The sequence below is a fragment of the Adiantum capillus-veneris genome, chromosome 25, assembly GCF_014529385.1.
Source record: "Adiantum capillus-veneris isolate H3 chromosome 25, ASM1452938v2, whole genome shotgun sequence".
In the NCBI taxonomy this organism is placed as follows: Eukaryota; Viridiplantae; Streptophyta; class Polypodiopsida; order Polypodiales; family Pteridaceae; genus Adiantum; species Adiantum capillus-veneris.
The window spans coordinates 64,309,488-64,332,259 of record NC_140955.1 but is presented as its reverse complement, the minus strand read 5'-3'; the positions used below and the strand labels follow the sequence as shown (position 1 = coordinate 64,332,259).

Below are 22,772 nucleotides of genomic sequence, written 5' to 3'. Positions count from 1 at the left end.
TATATACACTGATCAATCGAATCCATGTGAAGCTCTCACACACACACACACACACTTTTTTTTTGAGGTTTTTGATAGATGACTGCTATAGACACAGACACACGCAGGCAAGATGTAAAGAAATACTCACACCTATCTCTATCACACAAGACGGCGGAAGGACCGCGTGCAGGCGAAATCAAACTTCAACCACCAACGTGCCGTGAAGGGCCTGCACAGGGTGGATGTTGTGCAGAACAGAGTCGCCCAACAGATAGTGGCCGAGATATTCACCACAACCCAAATCTCCACGAATGTACACGCACACACATGCAGCTGGCTGCAAAAACTCACGCTGTCAAAAACTCACGAGTTGTCATGCTCACACACACTCGACCCTCACACACACCATACACAAGTAAATCCAATCAACAAATTTGTGACCTGAGTGCCCTGCTGTACTCTGCCTGTGGTGACGCTTCACCTGAGGCAGGTCGCACAATAGTAGAAGACACACAAGGAACAAATCTGCAAGGCAGGCTCACGAACAGTGGCAGCAACAACACGGGCGCAGGACCAACAACAACACGCACGCAAGGCAGCTTCGCGCAAGGTAGAGTCACGCAGGGCAGGCTTCACACATACGCGCGTACCCACCCACCCACCCACACACACACACCACACACACACACACACACACACACACACACACACACACACACACACACAACACACACACACACACACACACACACGTGTATGCATGCACACACTATCATGCTCACGCTTGAAAAAGCATGTGCACATACACACTTGCACTCTAAAATGCACACCTATCAATCATAGGTGGAAAAATTAGCTACATCGAGCAACCAAGAGTAACTTGATTTCATTCTCTTGGATAGACAAGATTGGAAGCTAGCGAAGCACGCTCGCCGCTGCTATTCCCCCTTGCTGCACCATCGCTCCCCCCTCCCCCCAGCGCTTCCCGCAAGCCCCGCTACCCCCCCCCGCTGCCTGCTTGCCCACGCTGGCTATCCCACTGCCTTGCCTGTCCATGCTACCTGCCCCCGCCCCACGTCCACACTACCGACCCCACCGTCCCCACCGGCTGCTGCCACCCAACGCTCCCGCCTTAGCGGCTCCCCCCCCCCCCCCCCCCCCCCCCGCCGCCCGTCCGCCTGTTTTTTTTTTCATCCCAATAGCTCCTTGCAAATCGGCTCCTTCAGCACTGAGTCTCCCTTGGGGCAGTGCTCTGCGCGCCTATTTGCAGCATCCTCCCGCCACCCTCTTCTTACGCCACAACAGTAGACACAGATGGAGGCTCCAGCTTCGCCACAGAGGGACTCGCCCGAAGTCCCCTTGCCCGAACCCGATGAGCCCACCATTCGACTTGCTCTTTCGTCGCGACAGAGCACGGGAGCCTTGCCACAGAGGTAGAGCGATTGCATGCGACTTCGGTCATCTGCAAGATTCTCGGCACCCGCCCTAGCAGAGGAGAGCTGCGTGACCTTCTCCACGCCCGCCTTCTCTCAGAGGTGGGCAAGATCTTGGATGTACAGATTCTCGGATGGGGTTACTATCAGATCGAGTTTGAGACCTCCGAGATGGCGTCCAAGGTCATAGCTATGAGTCCATTGGCCATCCGAGCATCACGTGCCCACTTTCGACAGTGGAGACATGGTTTTGACCCGGCTTCGGATGTTCTAGTAGAGGAGGCAGACATCCCCATCTCGGTCTGCTTTCCGGGTTTACGGAGGGAGTACTTTTTGATAGATGACTGCTATAGACACACAGACACACACGCAGGCAAGATGTAAAGAAATACTCACACCTATCTCTATCACACAAGACGGCGGAAGGACCGCGTGCAGGCAAAATCAAACTTCAACCACCAACGTGCGTGAAGGGCCTGCACAGGGTGGATGTTGTGCAGAACAGAGTCGCCCAACAGATAGTGGCCGAGGGATTCACCACACCCAAATCTCCCACGAATGTACACGCACACACATGCAGGCTGGCTGTCAAAAACTCACGAGTTGTCATGCTCACACACACTCGACCCCTCACACACACCATACACAAGTAAATCCAATCAACAAATTTGTGACCTGAGTGCCCTGCTCTACTCTGCCTGTGGTGACGCTTCACCTGAGGCAGGTCGCACAATAGTAGAAGACACACAAGGAACAAATCTGCAAGGCAAGCTTGCGAACAATGGCAGCAACAACACGGGCGCAGGACCAACAACAACACGCACACAAGGCAGCTTCGCGCAAGGTAGAGTCACGCAGGGCAGGCTTCACACACATACGCGCGCACCCACCCACCCACACACACACACACACACACACACACACACACACACACACACACACACACACGCGCGCGCGCGTGTATGCATGCACACACTATCATACTCACGCTTGAACAAGCATGTGCACATACACACTTGCACTCTAAAATGCACACCTATCAATCATAGGTGGAAAAATTAGCTACATCGAGCAACCAAGAGTAACTTGATTTCATTCTCTTGGATAGATAAGATTGGAAGCTAGCGAAGCACGCTTGCTGCTACTATTCCCCCTTGCTGCACCATCGCTCCCCCCCCCCAGCGCTTCCCGCCAGCCCCCGCTGCCTGCTTGCCCACGTTGGCTATCCCGCTGCCCTGCCTGTCCATGCTACCTGCCCCCGCCCCGCGCCCCACACTGCCGCCCCCGCCGTCCCACCCAATGCTCCCGCCTTAGCGGGCCCCCCCCCCCCCCCCCCCCCCCCCCCCCCCCCCCCCCCCCACCCCCCCCCCCCCCCCCCCCCCCCCCCCCCCCCCCCCCCCCCCCCCCCGCCCGCGTCCGCCTGTTTTTTTTTTCATCCCAATAGCTCCCTGCAAATTGGCTCCTTCAGCACTGAGTCTCCCTAGGGGCAGTGCTCTGCGCGCCTATTTGCAGCATCCTCCCGCCACCCTCTTCTTACGCCACAACAGTAGACACAGATGGAGGCTCCAGCTTCGCCACAGAGGGACTCGCCCGAAGTCCCCTTGCCCGAACCCGATGAGCCCACCATTCGACTTGCTCTTTCGTCGCGACAGAGCACGGGAGCCTTGCCACAGAGGTAGAGCGATTGCATGCGACTTCGGTCATCTGCAAGATTCTCGGCACCCGCCCTAGCAGAGGAGAGCTGCGTGACCTTCTCCAGGCCCGCCTTCTCGCAGAGGTGGACAAGATCTTGGATGTACAGATTCTCGGATGGGGTTACTATCAGATCGAGTTTGAGACCTCCGAGATGGCGTTCAAGGTCATAGCTATGAGTCCATTGGCCATCCGAGCATCACGTGCCCACTTTCGACAGTGGAGACATGGTTTTGACCCGGCTTTGTATGTTCTAGTAGAGGAGGCAGACATCCCCATCTCGGTCTGCTTTCCGGGTTTACGGAGGGAGTACTTACCACTTCTATCCAGGATCGGCTCAGCCATTGGGACTGTCCTGGAGATACCTCGTACGGCAGCATCAGTAGCTACCAAGGCGGATGGCATTCCCTCAGTTCAATTTTGGTCGGACACCCACACGCTCCCCAAGGTTATCCTTTTGGCTCGGGTGAGTGGGGGTTGGTTTAGACAGAGTGTGGAGTACGCGGGCCTCCCGAACCAATGCTTCATTTGTCGACAGATGGGCCATCTAGCGAAGGCCTGTCCACGGAGGAGGCTGCGACCTGCTCTACAGCCTCAAACCCCAGCCTGCCAGGGCTTGCCCGCAGCCACAGTCAACGACACAGTGCACAGATGTAGAGCCACCCTCCGAGCCTGGGGCTCCAGCGGAGGAGGGGTGGCAGCAGGCCCGTGGTAGACGACGACAGGGGCCACAGCATCAGCCTGGCACTCAGAGTGGCCCTCAGGCGCCTACTTAGCAGCAGTGGGTTCCCACGGGGAACTGCTTTGGTCCTCTTGAGCAAGAGGTGGTCCCTGCTCCAGCCCCCACGTCCACTTCACCCTCGATCCCCTCTTCCTCATCCTCCCCCCCGCCTTCTGCCCCGTCGCTTCTCCACCTTGCCCCTCTACCTCTGTTGCCCCCTCCTGCCCCTCTTCTCCACCGCTCCCCCCAGCTCCTTCTCCCCCCCCCTCCTACTCCAGTTCCACAGTCGACCCAGGGGGCAGGGCTTTCTCCGGCGGCTAGGAGATCTCTTGGCAACGCCTTTGCCATAGTCGCCTAGCGAGAGAGGGTCAGCCTTTCTTACGACCCCCTATGCAGATACAGACATCTTCCCTTGCAGCTATTCCTCGTGGTTTGACGAGCATTGACATCTGGTGCCGCCGAGACTTCTTCGACTACGGCTTCACTCGTTTTCTCGGCGATCCCTCAGCAGACCATGAGGCAGCCTGCTTCAGGGTCCATGCTTTGTTCCTTGCCGCTAGGGGGACAGAGGCCTTGGACTCAGCAGTTAGTTTCTCCTTCTCCCTTTGTGGTAGGGCTGAGACAGAGTGGACCCTCGACTCAGTGTTGGGATGGTTGCATACACAGGTCCTAGAGTTCTCTCACCACATGGGAGAACTTGGAGTTACAGACATGTTGCAGACTTTGTGGCCATTGGCCAAGTTTGCGGTGACACCCCCAGACTCAGCAGGATGTAGGCACATTGTGGTGTACTTCTTTGCTGATACGCAGTGTTTGCCATGCTATGTATACATTCATGAGGACTCCTGGACAGAGGAGGTTGCTTTACGTACGGCTCGCTCTGCTTGGGCTTGGGCTAGGCACTCACTGTAGTCATGCCTATCTAAAGGACGCTCGGATGCGGATTACTCCCCATCCAAGCCAGCCTAGAAGATAGCCCGTCTAGCTGCTGCGACAACATCTGTTCTCTCTCGCTCCCCATGAGGATCGTCTCATGGAACGTGCAGGGACTAGGTGGGTCCCAGTTTCAGCGTCAGTGGGGCTGATTGCGTCAAGAGCTTCAGCGTTGCCTTGTGGAAGGAGAGATTGATCTCCTTATGCTTCAGGAGCACCATCTGTGTGAGAGCCGCATTCGGCGATGTGGTCAGATTTTGCGTGGACGATATGATACCTTTTGGTCAGCTGCTTTTGGACCTGGAGGCATCAAGGGTGGGATATGTATGACTATTGCGGACTCATTACAGCAGGCCATTGTGGGCAGAGGAATTATTGTGCCAGGCAGGGCTCAGTGGATTACTATGCAGTTTCAGGGTGGCCTTGTGGGTTTCCTGTACATCTATGCGCCCAATGTGGCGAGTGCTCGTGCAGAGTTTCGGTCACAGATTGTTGAGTCTTTGCGGCAGGCAGATCATTAGTGCAAGGAGGGGACTTCAACATGTTGGAGGACCCTTCTGACAAGATTGGTGGCAACCATGCTATTGTGCATGGAGTCGAGTTGGCAGCTTGGGAGAGGTTGTGTATGACTTTGAGGGTCTCGGATACATGGAAGCAGTTTGGTTTTGTGAGGCCCTTAGACAATCTTGCCTTCTCTAGATCGGATCGCAAAGTGGGAGGAGTGAATCTATCGCGGATAGATCGCTTCTACATTAGTGACCACTTCAATGACTTGGGAGGATCAGTGGGCATCCTGGCAGGGACCTCCTTCTCGGACCATGTACCAGTGATCCTCACAGTGGCAGACAAGCAGAGGAGTGGGAGCACGATGCTCCGCATCCCAGAGAGGGTCTTGTTGGACTCAGCACTCAGAGAGAGGGTAGAGGCTCTTTGGACAGAGGGCATGAGCAGACAGGATTCTCCTGCAGACAGAGTGGCCTCAAGCCTAGCTCAGATGAGTTCTCTTCAGGAGTCTCTGGCTCGCCGAGCTGCAGCGAGAGAGGCGGAGCAGCGTCCAGACGAGGCATTGCTTCATTACAGAGGATGCACGAGCAACATCCAAACAGTCCATGGTTGGAGGAGCAGTTACAGTAGGCTCGACACGAGCTTGCTAGCACATAGGAGAGGCGTCATGAGTTTGCTTTCCACCGACAGGCATCTCAGTGGACTCAGGTGGGTGACAGAGTGACTGGTGCTTTTTTTGAGACAGTGGGACCTCAACACTCGCATGCCAAGGTGAGGATGGGTTGACTCCCAACTTTTTCTTGGAGTACTGGGACCTGCTTGGCCCAGATCTCTGTAGTGCTTTTCAGTACATTTTGCACACAGGAGTGATGCCTGACAGCATGAGTGAGGGCATGATCTACCTCATTCCCAAGGAGGGTGGCTCCTTGGATGAGATTCGACAGTGGCGCCCCATCACCATCCTCAACTCAGCCTACAAAATTCTTGCCAAGGCTCTGAGTTTGAGGATTCATCCACTTTTCGAGAGCCTTATACATGGGACTCAGACAGGTTTTGTCAAGGAACGCAATATCCTTGACAACATTTTTACTTTCTGGGAGGCTTCTGCCCTGGAATGGCTCCGTGGTGAGGACCTCGTGATTCTTGTTTTCGATTTTGAGAAGACATACGACAGAGTTGACTGGGACTTTCTAGAGGGCACTCTACGCAGGATGGGCTTCTCAGATGCTTGGATCAGAGGGGTGTCAGCCTTGTACAGACAGGCTCACAGTCAGGTGCTTTTGGAAGGAGATAGAGGTGATCGCTTCATGCTTACACGCTCGGTCAGACAGGGCTGTCCTCTTGTCTCCTTTCTCTTTCTGTTCTATGCGGAGGCGATGAGCAGATTTTTGGTGTCAGAGCAGGTTGGTCTACGGGGCTTAGCACTCCCTATTCAGGAAGATGAGCTACCGAACACTGAGTTTGCCGATGACTCAGCCTTGTACTTAGATGGCCAGGACGCCAATCTTCACAGATGTGAGCAGACTTTGGAGACCTTCTGTTGTGCATCGGGCGCACTGATCAACTGGAGAAAGACAGTGGCTTTCTCGGTTGATAGTGCTTCTGTGCCAGATTGGATGCCATGAGAGGGTTTCAGGTGGATTCCCCCAGGGATCGCAGTTCGGTACTTGGGTTGTCAAGTTGGTTTGGACTTGTCTCCCGAGCAATAGATTGCTCCCCTTCTGCTGTCTATCAAGAGAAAGTTGTTACATTGGAGCTCCGCACGACTTTCTCTGGCTGGCAGAGTAGTAGTTGCTAACCAGATGTTGTTGGCGACTATGTGGTACATCACTTCCTGCTGGATCTTCTTGAGTTCTTGTATCAGTCACGTAGAGAGACTGATCAGGAACTTCCTTTGGTCAGGACGTGACACTCAGATAGCTCGAGCCAAGGTGGCTTGGCAGGTCATCACGCTTCCTTGTTCTCGGGGAGGGCTTGGGATCATTGATCCAACACAACAGAGCAGAGCCTTTCTTGGGAAGTTCATAGTCAAAGGACTTCATCCAAGTGAGGAGCCCTGGAAGGAGTTCTTGCTGCAGAGGCATTGTGCCAGGGTGCCACAATCAGGAGGCCCTTGGCAACCTTCGACCAAATGGATCTTTACAGAGATGCGCAGTGTTGGCTTGAGCAGGAGACTGGAGGACCGCTTCGCTGTGAATTTGCTTTGATCTTGGGAGCTCTTACGGCGTGGCTTGGAGCAGAGACAACCGACGTGCACGGAAGAGCACATACGGCAGCCCCTCGTCTGGAACCCCATCGTTAGCACTCAGAGAGGCCACTTGGTTGGTAGTCGGCCTCATGTTTCCTGGGGTCCCATGGCAGCAGGTCCAGCGCGCTCTAGGTGACTGGCTAGAGTTCACAGGGTTGTCAAAGGAGGTGCAGGGGCTCCAGCCTACAGGGCATGAGAGGTGTGCAGAGCATGTGTTAGGACATCTCAGAGTCAGTTCCAGCTGAGTGGCTCATGCCTCTCGAGCTAGTAGCACCCCGGTGGATGGGAGCCTTCACACGACTGGAGGTTCTCATCTCAGTCAGGGCCTGCTCAAAGACTGTCCCACCCTTGTTCTTTGAGCTTCAGGGTAGGGGACGACTACAACGAGTTGCAGAAGAGGCCCTGCAAGTAGCAGAGTGGTGTTTCCAAAGGATCCGAGTAGTGGGCATCTGTGGGAGGACTTGCGTCATAGACCCTGACCCAACAGCTCTTGAGATTGGACATTGGAGGCTATGGGCTTGGAAGGTGTTGTCCATTGACACGAGTACAATGGGATCTTGGTGAGTGGCTATGGAGGGACCCCTTCTCTTCTGCAAACCACCAAGAGTCCCTTTCTTTCAGTACACTGTTCGGCTTGGAAGTCATACACTTGCAGCACAGAGAGAGGCCCGCCCCGCTCTTGCAACACGTCATTGGCAGGAGGAGGGTCTCATAGTCAAGTTCTTGGCAGCCTTTTGGGAGAGGCTGTGGGACTCCAGACAATCGAGGCGCGTCACCTTGTTTCAGTTGGCTGGTCGCACACAAAGCTACAACAGTAGGGAGTTGGCTAGTGCATAGTGGTCTCTCGGCTGCATGTACAACCTGTGACCATTTGGTGGAGAGTCAATGTCACTGTCTTTGGGACTGTCCCTCAGCCCAACAGGTGTGGCTACGAGTTCTTCGGCTGATGCCTACTCTCTCCACGCTCGACAGTACACTTGGGGGGCAGCAGCTTGGTCCACTCTCACGAGCTTGACACTTCAGTTTGAGTTATCTTCCACCAGCAGGATGATAGTGATACAGGGGGGGCGACCTACACTCTAGCCTGCTCTAGAGCTTACTCCACAGGAGTGGTGCAGTGTGAGAGAGGAGTGTTGGGAGCTCATCAGTGGCCTTGACACTTTGGTTCATCTGGCGAGCCCGTTGTTTCCTCATCTTTGAGGCTCGCCCTGTGCCACCAACAGAGACTGTTCGTGACTTTTGGTTAGAGCTGATCCATACTCTTAGAGGACAGCTTGAGGGACTACAGGGCAGCTCCGACCACATGCGAGCGCCGCGAGGATTTCCTTCGACTCTGGCGCCCTCGGCCTTTCTACACCATTGTCCAAGGTGTGCTCAGATGGCACTACCGTCCACCTGTGTGGCTCTTCCCTCCTCCCATCTCTTGATTTAGTCTCATTGTATATATGCTGGTTTTTCATTGGGAGAGTCTCCCCATCATGCTTGTTGTAGCCCTCTCTTGCAGAGGTGGTTGTAGCCCTATGGGCAGTTTTCATTAACTAATAGAAGGATCTTTTTCTCAGAAAAAAAAAGATTGGAAGCTAGCTTGGCCTCACCCTATTGTAAGGGTGAACACTTGTCTGAACTAGAGTGGGGTTTTTACTCTTGTAGGAGAAGCTGATGCTTTGCTTCTGTGCAATTGGTAGCACATTTCTTGCTGATAACTAGGACATGAAAAAGATCGGCCTTAAGCACATGATCCCTCCTTGGCTGTGCTACTACTTGGTTGATGAAATGGAGCTTTAAGGGCTAACGATTGCAGCTATATAGAATTTGATGAGTGGGCTTCCCTAATCAATTATTCTTGGGTGATTTTTTATGTGTTTTTTAAAGAGAGATCACAATAGGAAGGGAGAAATGTGGCTTCCACTTCATAGGAGTGTATCTATTTTAATGAGGGCATATATTTTAAGGTCACCATACAAATTCCTTCTTAACTACTTGGACTTGATGTAATAAGCTGCATGATCTCTCAACAGAAACTAGATCTAGACTTTGCCATACAAGCAATCTCGTTTCTAGGATTGATTACCACTTAACTGGTCTACCTGGTGGATTTTACATTACTGCTTGACAAACATTATGAGATACATTGGATCACACTCCTTGAGCATGGACTTCTAAACCTGGTGCTCAGAGTGTTTTGGGATGGTTTGATTCCAAGCAATACCTTGGCGTTCATGGTTTCTTGCCTACTTTATAATGCCTTCAGGAGGCCAAAATGGCATATGAGATCAAAGCTGACCTAAAAAATAGGAAAACAAAGCATATCCACTGAGTGTAATAATGAGATCAAACTGTAATAAGACGCCGTATCAAATACAAGGGGTTGAAGGATGCACTATATGAAGCTGGGTGGGGTATCAAGTTTCCCACTTTTAAAGAAAAAATGCATGGATATAGTAAAGCTACAGAGGTTCCAGTTATAGACAAGTACTTTGTTCCTCCCCATAAACTTTCGATACTTTTTAGTCGCTCTACAGAGACAAAGCACTCAATGCTGTGGCTACAAATACATGCAAGCTGCGTCAATCCATCTTCAATAAAAGGTGTGTGCCCATGCAAAAAAATCACATCATGGTGTTGAGAAACAGAAACTTATCCACAGTTTTATGGGAGACTGGCTGCATTAGTCTCAAAAGAGAACACATCTTTCAGGAAAATGTCCAGCTCCCCATTTTTGCAATCAAAGTTAAGAAGCTTCTCTACCAGCCCCTGCACAAAATCAAACTTGAAATTGACTATTCAAAGCATCTGTAGAGCTAGTACAAGCACTGATACCTTATAATATTGATCTTTTGAGCTCATCTTGTTTGTGCGGATGCGCTCAATCGGCTTGCCCTCTTGAATCAGGCCCACAATTTCATTGGCACGATTAAGAATCAATGGAGGAACACCTGCACAATAACAAACACATGCGGATGTTTAATTTTCTCTTATCGAACAGGCCTCTGTCACAGAAAAACAAACTGCAAGCCATGTACAGCTTCTCTGGTTGTAAAATGATAGTCAACCTGAGCCTCTTTAGCTATAAGATCATCAACCAGGATCTCACTCTATTGGATACCAAGATGACATGGCTTGCACCTTCGAAGGAGTTGGGGACAAAGATAACCTTCTATTGAGAACTCTTTCTTCATACTACAGAGGATGGCTTCATTGTGTGCCTGAGATACATGGATACGCATCTCTCACATGGTTTGAGAAGTACCGTTGGTCAGATACGACACTCATCACATCAATAAAGACTGGAAGATACATATGCCGTTGCACTGGTTATTATGAGATCCAAGGACAATGTCGCTGCTTCTTTAAAGAGGGCTATGAACAACTTTCTTGAATCATGGACTACATGGACCAAAGACGCTTGGGGGCTCTTATTCTAGAGATATGCCGGTTTAGAGAGAGATGATTGACGAGCAGAAAGACGACGCACAAAGCGCCAGCCTAGAGAGAGCTTAGGGATTTCTTCATCAGTACCACTTTGGATGGTGTTGAGTGGTAACACCATATCTCCGGGTATATTGCTTGATCGAGCAGTCCAGCTAGGTCGTTCAAGATGCCCGAGGCCTTGGAGATCTTTGCATAGGTGGCATGCACACATAAGGATACATGGTATCATTGCTCGAGTGGCCTCCTGGTGAAACGGAAGAAGAGAGGGATCTCCCAGCTACACAGACCACCTACAGATACACGTCGGACGAACCACGCGACCATAGCCACCATCCGGTAGCTCCCCCGTGCTGGGGCCAGTGTTCGAGGACATAGGCGTGCACCTGTAAGACTGAGCGTCCCATACCACCCGGCCTCACCTCCTCGAGGTGACCTCGCGCACTCCTAGCCTCGCGGGCTCACCACTGGCACTCTGCCAGTGGGGGTCGATACTGTAAATGAGGCCTTGGCCTCTCTTTTATAATATGACCGGCCACACTGGCAGGTTCACACTACGTCCGCCTAGACACTGGACACCCATCCCGACGGCATCTGGGCTAGATCCCTTCTCTTGTGAGCGGGACATAACATACTTCCCCCCTTAAGAACCATTGATGTCCTCATCAATGAAGTGGGGATACTGAGCCTTCAAAGCTCTAACAGGTTCCCAAGTAGCAAACCTTTCAGATTGACCCTTCCATTTAATTAAGTACTCGTCATAAGCCTTTTGGCGTGAATGACGCGTACGATGATCTAAAACTGCTTCTGGTTCTCGAGGAATATACTCAGTTTGCATATCTTGCCATACATTTTCCTCGATAGGCACAACGTCGTCGGCTTCGCCCAATTTGACTTTAAGGCGGCTGACATGAAACATTGGATGTACAGTAACATCCGAAGAAAGAGCCAGTTTGTAGGCAACTTGGCCAATTTTCTTTGTGATCAAGAACGGACCACAATATCTAGCTGAAAGCTTATAATGCTTTCCTGTTCGCATAGTCTTGGAATCCTTGGGTATCTTTAGATAGACCCATTGTCCCACATCTAGAGTCCTTGGAGATCTCTTTTGATTAGCATAAGTAGTGACTCGATCACGAGCCGTTCTTATACTATCCTTAGCCAATTCGAGCATTTCTTGCATGTCATACAGGAAATCACGAGCTTGGCGTTCCTTGACTTTCTCTAAGCCAATGGCAATCGGGGATTTAGGCTCGAATCCATACATGAGCATGAATGGGCTAAATCCAGTAGCAAAATGCTTGCTACTATTATAGGCAAACTCTAACTGTGGAAGATACCTTTCCCAATCAGACTGCCTATGAGAGACATAGGCTCTCAACATGTTCTCTAATGTCTGATTCATCCTCTCAGTTTGTCCGTCGGACTCAGGATGGTCAAAAGACGACATACTCAACTTCGTCTGAAGACGAGCAAACATATCTTGTCAAAATCGGCCAGTGAACTTAGTATCTCGATCACTGACGATATCCTCTGGGAGACCATACAGCTTATAAAGCTGATCGACAAATAAAACCGCCAACTCATGGCTTTTTACTGTCGACTTCGTTGGTATAAACTTCGCCATTTTTGTGAGTCTATCGACCACAACCCAAATAGCGTCATTGCCCCGTCTAGTATTTGGCAAACCAACGATGGAAGTCCATGGAAATACTCTGCAACTTGGCATCTGGGATTTCCAATGGATGTAACAGGCCAGCTTTCCTAAGGTGCTCCGCCTTATTGACCTGACACTGAGCGCATCTCTTGACATAGCTGTCTATGTAAGAGCGCATTTTTGGTCAATAGAAATATCGTTTGACTCAAGCCAAATTCTCTGGATGCTTGGGTACCTAGCGCTAGGAACATCGTGGCATTCGCAAAAAATCCTTTGTCGAACCTCATCGATTTCCGACACGCAGACTTTACCATTTCTGAACAATAGTCCACCTCTAATGGAATATTGTCGCTGTCTCGTCTCTCAAGCACGACTCACTTGGGTCTCTGGACCACCCAAGCTTGTATGCGAGTCATGCCCCGCTTCGACCTTGTTCCATATCTTGTCAAAATGGCCATCAGAACGACATAGCCCTCGGAGAGAGAGAGATAGAAATCCATCGAGATTTCAACCATAGACAAGGCATTGATCTCAGGAATCTTGCTGAGCGCATCGGCAACTTGATTGCTGGATCCTTTTCTATAACGGATCTCAAAGTCAAACTCTTGCATAAGCTCAACCCATCTAGCCTTCCGGCCCCTGAGATCACCCTGATCACACATATAGCGCAAGGAGTGATGATCTGTCCATGCAACAAACGTAGAGCAATACAAGTGCCGCCATTTCCTCAAGGCGTGGACTATGGCGTAAAGCTCCTTCTCATACGTTGGATAACGCATTTCAACGTCAGAAAGCTTTTTACTTTCAAACGCAACAGGTCGTCCATTCTGGTATAATGCCGCACCAATAGCATAATCACTAGCATCCGTTTCAACACAAATGGTTTGCTAGGATCCACAATGTGCAATATTGGTGCAGTAGTCACCAAGTGCTTTAGTGTCCGAAAGCTCTCGTCGAGACACTCATTCTAGACAACAGGGGGATTACCTTTACGATGACAACCCGAAGTCTTTGGCCCTTTCACCCCTCCTTTTATAAGTTACATAAGCGGAGCAACAACTTTAGAGTAATCCTTGATAAACTTGCGAAAGAATCCAGTAAAGCCTAAAAAGGACTTTACATGGCGTACATTCTTAAGAATGGGCCAATTTCGCACTTTCCAACTTTTCAGGGTCGACACGAATTCCATCTCGAGTAATGATGTGACCCAAGTACAGAAGCTCTTTCTTAAAGAATTCACACTTCGAAGTCTTAGCGTAAAGCTTCTCAGTCCTCAGTACTTCGAGAACAATGCGTATATGCGCTAGGTGCTCAGGCAAACTTAGACTGTAGATCAAGAAATCATCGAGAAATACAACAACCAAGTTGCCTAAAAATGGACTTAGCAGATCGATCATTCATCATTTGCTGAAACGTAGCTGGAGCATTGGTGAAACCAAAAGGCAAGACCAAAACTCGTAGTGACCATAACGCGTATGGAAGCCTGTCTTAGGAATATCTTCCAATTTGATCCGTATTTGATGATAGCTTGATCGCAGGTCTATCTTCGTAAAATACAACGCTCCATGGAGCCGATCTATCAAATCGTCCATGCGTGGGAGCGGATACTTGTTCTTGACAGTGAGCTTATTCAACCCCTTGTAATCCACGCAGAAGCGCATAGTGTTATCCTTCTTTCGAGAAAGTAGAGCTCCCCACGGGGACGGACTTGGTCGAACAAAACCCCTCTCGAGATAATCTTTCAGCTGTCTCGCTGAATCTCGTCCTCCTTGGTTTTACTAAACCGATAGGGTTGCTTTGAGAAGAGCTGACTACCAGCCACCAACTCAATGCCATGATCTACTCCTCTCGAAGGCGGCAAACCAGGAGGTAGATCATCAAGAAAAACATCCTTGAAATCAATCATGATTTCTCGAATAAGGTTGGATTCGTCGGAATCCCCAAATTCAATAGAAGAACATGAAACACAGTTACAAAATTCAGTGACAGAAGTACCAAGCAGATGGTACACATTGATAAAAGTCAACATCAGAAGACTTTATTTCTTTATACATTTCCAGTAACAACTGGTATTGCAAAACCATTATTTACATACTTCTGATTACAAAGCGACACAGACACATGAGACATGTTCTGCTTAACAAAAACAAGAGAGTGATGTATATAGTCTATATACAATGAGTCTTGTTTATCATAAAACCATTGAATTCCTAAAATAACATCTGCTCTGTTTAGGCGCATGATGTGGAAATCCAGGTTCTCTTTGTAATCAGTCAACTCGAGCGACAAGTCTGGAACCATCCGATTCCATACATCTGTATCCACGCCACGAGCCATCTTCACGCGATACTCATGGTCACTGTCCCACGTCCGTAGGCTCAGTTTCTGCACCAATTTTGTATCCACAAAATTGTGTGACCTTCCATTATCAAGGAGTACGGTTACGTCGTGACCATTGATCTTCCCGGGGAAACGGAGAGGATCGTGCTTACTAAACACTTTGGTGCTAAAAGTACAATTAGTGCATAGACTGTGCGCTAAATGATGGATTTTAACTTGAACAATATCAGAGTTACCTGAGATCTCGTGAATTTGAACCGAAGGACGGCCTTGCAATTTCTTTGTCTTCTTTTTGGGGCAATCCTTGATTTGGTGACCCGTCTGGCCACATCCGAAGCAAGCCCCCTTCTTCACTGCATCAACAACTGAAGCATTTTTGGCTTTCTTCTTCTCCTGAGAAGATCTCGGCGGTGATTTGGACTTATACTGGAATCGGGGTCGCTTCCTCGAAGCACCCTCACCGGATTGATGGTCTGGAGTTCTTTTCTTCTCATAATTCGCTCCATTTATCAAATGGAACATCCTAGCCTTTGCCACTGCATCCTCGACATCAGTCGGGGCTTTGTCCTTAATTAAGACCCAACGGTAATCCTCATGCAATCCCAACAGATACATGTACACAATGTGCGTAAAATCCACCTTGCAGAAGGTGAGCGCCTCTTTGAAAGCTGTCGTATACTTATCAAAAGAAAGAGTTTTCATCGAAAGACTCTGCAGTTTGGCATAAGCTTTCAAAGGATCCATTTTGGCGAAATCCCTCTTGAATTTCACACAAAAATCAGCCCACGTCGTAGGCTTCTCTGTCATGTCGCGCCACTAGGTAAGCGCCTTACTGCGTAGATAGAGAGGAATCGTCTGAATCCTCCGTTCATCATGCTCCCCATGGAGATCAAAGTATGTGGTCCACTAGTGCAGCCAATTATTTACGGCCAGTTCCGTACACTCCTTCTCTTCCCTTGAGAAATTTGTAGTTTTGTATGGAATCGTGGCAATCGGACCATCCTGTGAACGCCCAAAAGCAGCAATCTGCGTCTGCAATTGTTGGAGATAGGTTTCGCCCTCGGAAATATGCGCAGTCGTCGACTGAGCCATATTTTCGAGAGTAGAGAGTCGGGAACTGAGTCCCTGCACGAACCCTTCGAGAGAGGCCAAGAGAAGGTTCGTTTGAACGTTCGCGTTTTCCAAAGCGATAACACGCTGGTCGAAACTCTGGAAAGTACTTGTAATCCATGTATAGAGAGCATGCGTGAATGGAATTTGGATATTACTTGGTGCGTCGTCACGCTGCACATCTGAGCTGGAGGAATCCATGGCGAAGTGTGTGAAAAACTGGAATTTTCACGCAAAACCGGGCCTTTTCTGCACTTTTCGGTCTTGCAAAAAGTTGAAGTTCGAGGAGCTCTACGTGTCGGCGTGAGCGTCTGAAGGCGAGCAGGTGATGGCGGGGGCACGAGAGCGCGACTAGATGGGAGAGAGTAGACTGGAGAGAGAAGTAGAAGAGGAAAAATGAAGTTCTGTGTAACTTACAAGTCTCTGTAAGTGAGTTTTTTAATAAACTCAGGTTTCAGACCATACTTTAAAAACTCAAAATGTCCTGCCACACTTAAAATAAAGAAGAGTCACTTAATTTAAGCAAACCCAATTTAAGTGATAGCGTAAAAAAAAAGACTTCAATGCACGCTGAAAAAAAATCGAGCCCCTATCTGTCTGCAAGTGCCGCGTAGAGGAGAAAACCCATTCAAGCACCCAACGTGGGTGCGTGTGTCCACCACGCTCATTAGGGCCAATTTGGAGCCAACCTGTCATGCAAAAAAAAGCCACGCTGGCTTCCCTGGCGACCCCTTCCCTGCGCAGGAGCTCACGCTGCAAACTCCAGAGAGAGGTAGTTCTGTGTGTGTGTGTGTGTGTGTGTGTGTGTGTACACACCACACATAGAAGAGGAGCACAGAGAAAGATTAGAACTTTTATTCGCTGAATTTAGTCTAAAGTCAACAAATTAATGAGAGTTTTACTGATTTTCATCGAAAAACCAGCAGAAGCAATATTCTCAACACTTTCACCTGCCAATTTGCTGTTTTTCATTAAAAATCAGCAACCGAACACTATTTTCTTGCCTGCAAACATGCTTTCGAGAAGAAAAGTAAGTAATCAAATTAATCACTAAAAATTACACGAGCTCGAGGTTCCCCGACTCGAACCGATCTGTAGGTGTGCACACAGTCCCTCGTGCAGCCAAGCCTGCTTTGATACCATGAAACGGAAGAAGAGAGGAATCTCCCGGCCACACAGACCGCCTACAGATACGAGTCGGACGAACCACCCGACCATAGCCACCATCCGGCAGCTCCCCCGTGCTGGGGCCAACGTCCGAGGACATAGGCGTGCACTTGTAAGACCGAGCGTCCCATACCACACGGCCTCACCTCCTCAAGGTGACCTCACGCACTCCTAGCCTCGTGGGCTAACCACTGGCACTCTGCCAGTGGGGGTCGATAACTGTAAATGAGGCCTTGGCCTCCCTTTTATAATAATGGCCGGCCACACTGGCCGTGTTCACACTACGTCTGCCCGGACACTGGACGCCCATCCCGACGGCATCTAGGCTAGATCCCTTCTCCTCTGAGCCGGACATAACACCTGGCTTTTCACCATTGATGCTATGTTGTAGTGGCCTATGTGAGTCTCCATGGGATGACTCAACATTTTGCCCCCGTGTCCTCAATGCCAAACCCCTATTCTACAATTCGTAACATAAGATTGTATCCTACTTGCCTATCAGCTTCCTTACCTTTCCTACTCGGATTGTTTAGGATCTACGATGTTTCCTTTTATGCTTTATCTCACATGATTGTATCACCTGTGATACCGTTGTAACTTTCTACAATTTGTAACATAAGATTGTATCCTACTTGCCTATCAGCTTCCTTACCTTTCCTACTCAGATTGTTTAGGATCTACGATGTTTCATTTTATGCATTATCTCACATGATTGTATCACCTGTGATACTGTTGTAACTTTTGGTCTCATAGGTCATTTTGGTCTTTCAAAGACCATGATATAACATTCATTTCATTTTATTCTCTTTCGAGCATCTTCTCCAACTTACGGAGGATGGTTTTGTGATCAGACCAAGACACATGGATACTCAACTATCCCACGGGATACGATGTGCTATTGGTCAAATACGCACATCTTCACATCAACTAGAGATCGAGACAGGCAGATTTAGAGGAGTACCCGTAAAGTCCAAGATTTGTCAGATGTGCCAAATAGAGCCCGAGACAGCAGAGCTACATTACATATGTCACTGCCCAGTATACTATGAGATACGAGGCCCGTTTCACTCTCTATTCAGAGAGGGTTTTGGACCACTTTCTAGAGTCATGAGATACCAGGATTAGAGATGTCTAGGATTATACTCACTGGAGATTCGTAGACACAGAGACGACCTCTTGAAGAGGGGCACAATGAGAGAGATCCAACGACAACGACAGATTACAGATTTCTTTCAGTCACAGACAAAGGAGTTCAAGCAGTCCCCACAGCATAGCAGCACCAAAGGAACCAAATGCATATTGCTTGATCGGGCGATAAGAGTTGGGGCGGTCCCGTCACCCACGGGTGAGCGGGCCCTCTTGAGATCGATGCAGATTTCGACAAAGGATCCATACCATACTGGCGCTACATAGGAGCCGTCTTGACAGAGTGCTTACATTGGCAGACATTGAACCTCTACAAACTTTTCAATACTGATGTATATGTATATGATGCCTCTACTATAAGAGAGCTCCATTGTATAAGCTCACCCTTTGTGTCAGCTTTCACCCCACCCCTACCCACTATTTTCTTTTCAGTTCCTTGTATTTTCTGTACCCAGACCTGGGATTAGATTCACCACATGTAGCCTTTTGCTCTCATAGGTCATTCTGGCCTTTTGAAGACGTTAATATTACATTTCAATTCTCTCTCTCTCTCTCTCTCTCTCTCTCTCTCTCTCTCTCTCTCTCTCTCTCTCTCTCTCTCTCTCTGTGTGTGTGTGATAGCGGAATCACCAGATGGAATACAGAGGCAGTTAGATGCATTACATAAATTCGCTGAGGACAGCGGACTGTTGGTGAATTTGGGTAAAACCAAATTTATGGTGTTTAACACCACACCACAGTGGGTTAGGAGATCGGCACCTACATTTGCATATGGCCACGATACAATAGAGTACACAGATGCATACACATACCTTGGTGTGGTATTTACAGGACCGAAGTTTACTCTTAAGAAAGCAACGCGGATGCTAGATTGTCTAGAGCCTCTGCTACCTTGGGAGGGTTGGAGACAGTGTTCGGGAAAAATCATTTTCACAGACATACAAAAACCCCTCCAAGACAAATCTGAGCCGGTAATTTTACAATACTAACCAGTATTTTTGCAAAGTTACACTATTTTCCATGTATTTTAAGCGGAATTTTCTCCTTCTTGCCCTCTCCTCAACTGGCTACTTTGATTTTGCAACCGGCTCAAGGCTAAGCTGAGGCACACCTTTCCCGAACATTGGTTGGAGAGGATGTGTTCACAAGTGCAGTTTCAGGAACCAAGAACAAAACTTTGGCTCTTTGATACTGTGGTGGCTTCGGCTATGCTTTATGGGGTCCAGATTTGGGGACCATCTGTGGATCAGGATAATTGAAAGTCAATGGAGAGACCGTTGGTAACTATGATTTCCCGAATGATTAGAGCCAAGGCCTCCGTACCACACGTGATTATCCGAGCGGAACTAGCTGCCCCTCCGATAGAAATTGAAGCTCTTACCATATCAGTGTCCTTTATACATGGTTTGTGGGATACAAATAATTGCCGATATACTAGATTGGCCCTCGAATCCTCTCGACAGTTAGCAATGAAAGGAGATACATCATGCTAGTATGCGCAATTGTCCTCGTGGTTTCAGAGACACGGGTTCAGTATGGAAAGATTACCCCCCTTCCAATACTCTCTTGAGGCTCCATCATTGGCAATCACACGAACGGAGATTAATAAAATCATCCGCCAGGATCTTATATAGCTGGACACTAAGAGGACATGGGTAGACCCTACACAAGAATTGGGCACGAAGATGGCCGACCACAAAGAAAACTTCTTACAGCTAGCTGAAGATGGTTTTGTGATTCGCCCGAACTACATGGATACCCACTTGTCTCATGGTGAGATGTGCTATTGGTCAGATTCGTACATCCTCACACCAACTGGAAATTGAATTTGGCAGATTTAGGGGAATCCCACCTGAGAGCAGAATTTGCAAGTTATGCAGAATGGAGCCGGAGACAGAATTACACTACATATGCCATTGATGATTGCACCGTATACTATGAGATACGTGGGCGTTTCCATTGCCTATTTAAAGAAGGCTTTGGACCACTAGATAGAGTCATGCAATACCAAGATCAAAGGTGCTTAGGCCTGTACCTACTGGAACTACATCGGCACAGGGATAATCTAATGAGAAGATAAAGAGCACTACAACCTCAAAGGCAGATCACACATTTCTTCGGATCGAGAGAAGCAAGAATGGAAGGAGAAGCAAGAGGCCAGCAGCGAGCACAAAGGAGTACCCACATTCATACCAAAGGCACCCTCATTGACAGGGCGATTGAGCTTAGGAAATCGAGACGACCACGACCGAGATGCAGAAGCACACTTCACCGGAGGAGACTGCAACAAAGGATTAGAAGCATTCTAGTCAGACACCCAGAATGCTCCTAAGAAGTTTATCTAATACTTTGTATTTAGTTTTTCGCATTTATTTTCACACTCACACTTTTCAGACATTGTACCAAATTCACCACTTTTGTATCAGTTTGGTCTCATAGGTCACTCTGGCCTTTTGAAGACGTTAATATAACATTTCATTTCATTTCATTTCTCTCTCTCTCTCTCTCTCTCTCTCTCTCTCTCTCTCTCTCTCTCTCTCTCTCTCTCTCTCTCTCATGAAGCCCGTCATATGAATTACGGGACGAGCACGACAGCAATAGCAACACGCAAGTCCTCACAGCGTGCAAGTATTGACATGACAGTGTGCAAGTGCTGGCATGCAGGAGTGATGGTGGGCAAAGCATGCGAGATCTCATAGATTTTCAAAACCTGCAGACTTGGTTTTTCAGAGCATTCAAAAAATTTAAAATTCAGAGCAGAGAATTTCAGAAATTCAAAAATTCAGAGCAGAAAATTCAAAAATTCACAGAAACTATAGGGGGATGGGGGGGGGGGGGGGGATTTGTGTGCGAAATGTATGCTTGATGCAGGAGAAAATGTATGCATAAGTGTGGAAAGTTCCGAAACAACTATGTTTAGTGTGGCCGTCTTGTGATGGAGGTCATCAGAGCAAACCCAGCACTTCCCGAGAGCTCTAGCCCCTCCCCCTTGAGTGGTTTGCATGCAATGGCATCACCAACAATAAAGAAATCAACTTTTATGGCTACCAACAAGAGGTTAGCAAACATGGAAAAGGAGGTGAAGGCGTACAAGACAGAGATGGAAGAGTCTAAGATGGAGAAGGCGGTCTTTCTTCAGTGGAATATCAGCGAGGCCGAGCTTCGAACTGTGGAGAAAATGGAGCATCGGGCCGAACTTGAAGACCTCAAGAATTAGATTTCAACCCTCATGAGAGACCTAGCCGAGGCAAGAGCCAATTGGTGGACTAGAAGAGGGAGAAATCCAACCCTCAGTGATAGAAGAACTTGAGGTAATCAAAGAGCAAATGCAAGCCATTAAAGAAGAGGAGAAACAACAAGAAGCAAAAACGTCTTCATGGATAGATATGATTACCAAAACCCATAAGAAAGTGAAGGAAGAGGAGAAGTGGATTTCGGTCGCAAAGAAGGGCAAAGGCAAGGAGGTATCAATCCCCACTCCCACCATCATCAACATGACACTTGAGGAGGAACAACGAAGACGTATTGAGGGCTTTGCATGTGAGAGTTACCGGCCTCAACGATCGGGACAAAAAGATGAGGAAGTACAGGAGCTCATGGTACTAATGGGGATGCAAAAAGCGACACACAGAAGAGCATGTAGAGTTGGTAAGAAAAGTGGAGGCACAGGGGAAACATTGAGAGGAAGAGCTCTCATATTGCGCTTCCCCTCTATTGAGGAGAAGGACTTTTTGAGAAGAAGGCCCACTCTTAAAAAGACTGGTCTCTTCCTTGATGACGATCTCATCCTCTCACAGCTTGCCCACATGTAGGAAGTCATGCCAGAGATTAGGGCCGCAAGAGAAAAAGGGAAGAGCTTTCACAGAGAAGGAAGAGTGATCATTATGGAGAGACGCCCTACATGACGGTGTGAGACCTACCGGACCACACTGAAGATGGCTACTTGGAATTGTAATGGGTCTATGAGGTTGGATGTTGGGGCCTTTGAGGACAGTTTCAAAGACAGGGACACTGTATTCTTCTCGGAGACTCACTAGGCGCCTGGACACGTGATGCCACATGTGGGGGGGGGGGGGGGGGGGGGGGGGTATAGATGGGAGACAGCCCGCAGGACAGTCACGAGATCTGAGCATGGGAGTAGAGGTTCAAGAAGGGTAGCAATGCTATTTAGAGAGGAGCTACAGCCACTACTACATATTGTACGGAGAGATGAGCATGCTACATACATGTGGGTGAGGTTGAGAGCTGACACAGGTCGATTTCTATACATTGCCATATGTTACTTCCCTCCCAGTACGTCAGTATATGCTGCATCCAAAGAGCAGTTGCCTTTCTCTATACTCGACGATAATATAAGGGAGTTTTCTAGGGATGGTGATATCATCCTCCTAGGGGACTTCAATGCCCAAA

General features: G+C 48.8%; 1 protein-coding gene across 5 annotated transcripts in view; it reads right to left on the bottom strand.

The window, feature by feature from the left end:
- Window positions 1-9,805: 9,805 nt before the first annotated feature.
- The window catches only part of MSH5 (MUTS-homolog 5), a 246,404-nt gene continuing 233,437 nt past the window's right edge, over window positions 9,806-22,772 (bottom strand). For 4 of the 5 annotated variants that reach the window (XR_015186334.1, XR_015186335.1, XM_086499439.1 and 1 more), the window contains 2 exons: window positions 10,334-10,449; window positions 9,806-10,267 (listed from right to left, as the gene is read on the bottom strand). Coding sequence is in view for 2 of the 5 variants with exons in the window: in XM_086499439.1 (XP_086355565.1) it covers window positions 10,163-10,267; window positions 10,334-10,449 (221 nt within the window). In the remaining 3 variants the exon portion in view is untranslated. Of the gene's footprint in view, window positions 10,268-10,333; window positions 10,450-22,772 lie in introns of those variants that run through there. The other variant, XR_015186333.1, reaches the window with a different exon arrangement.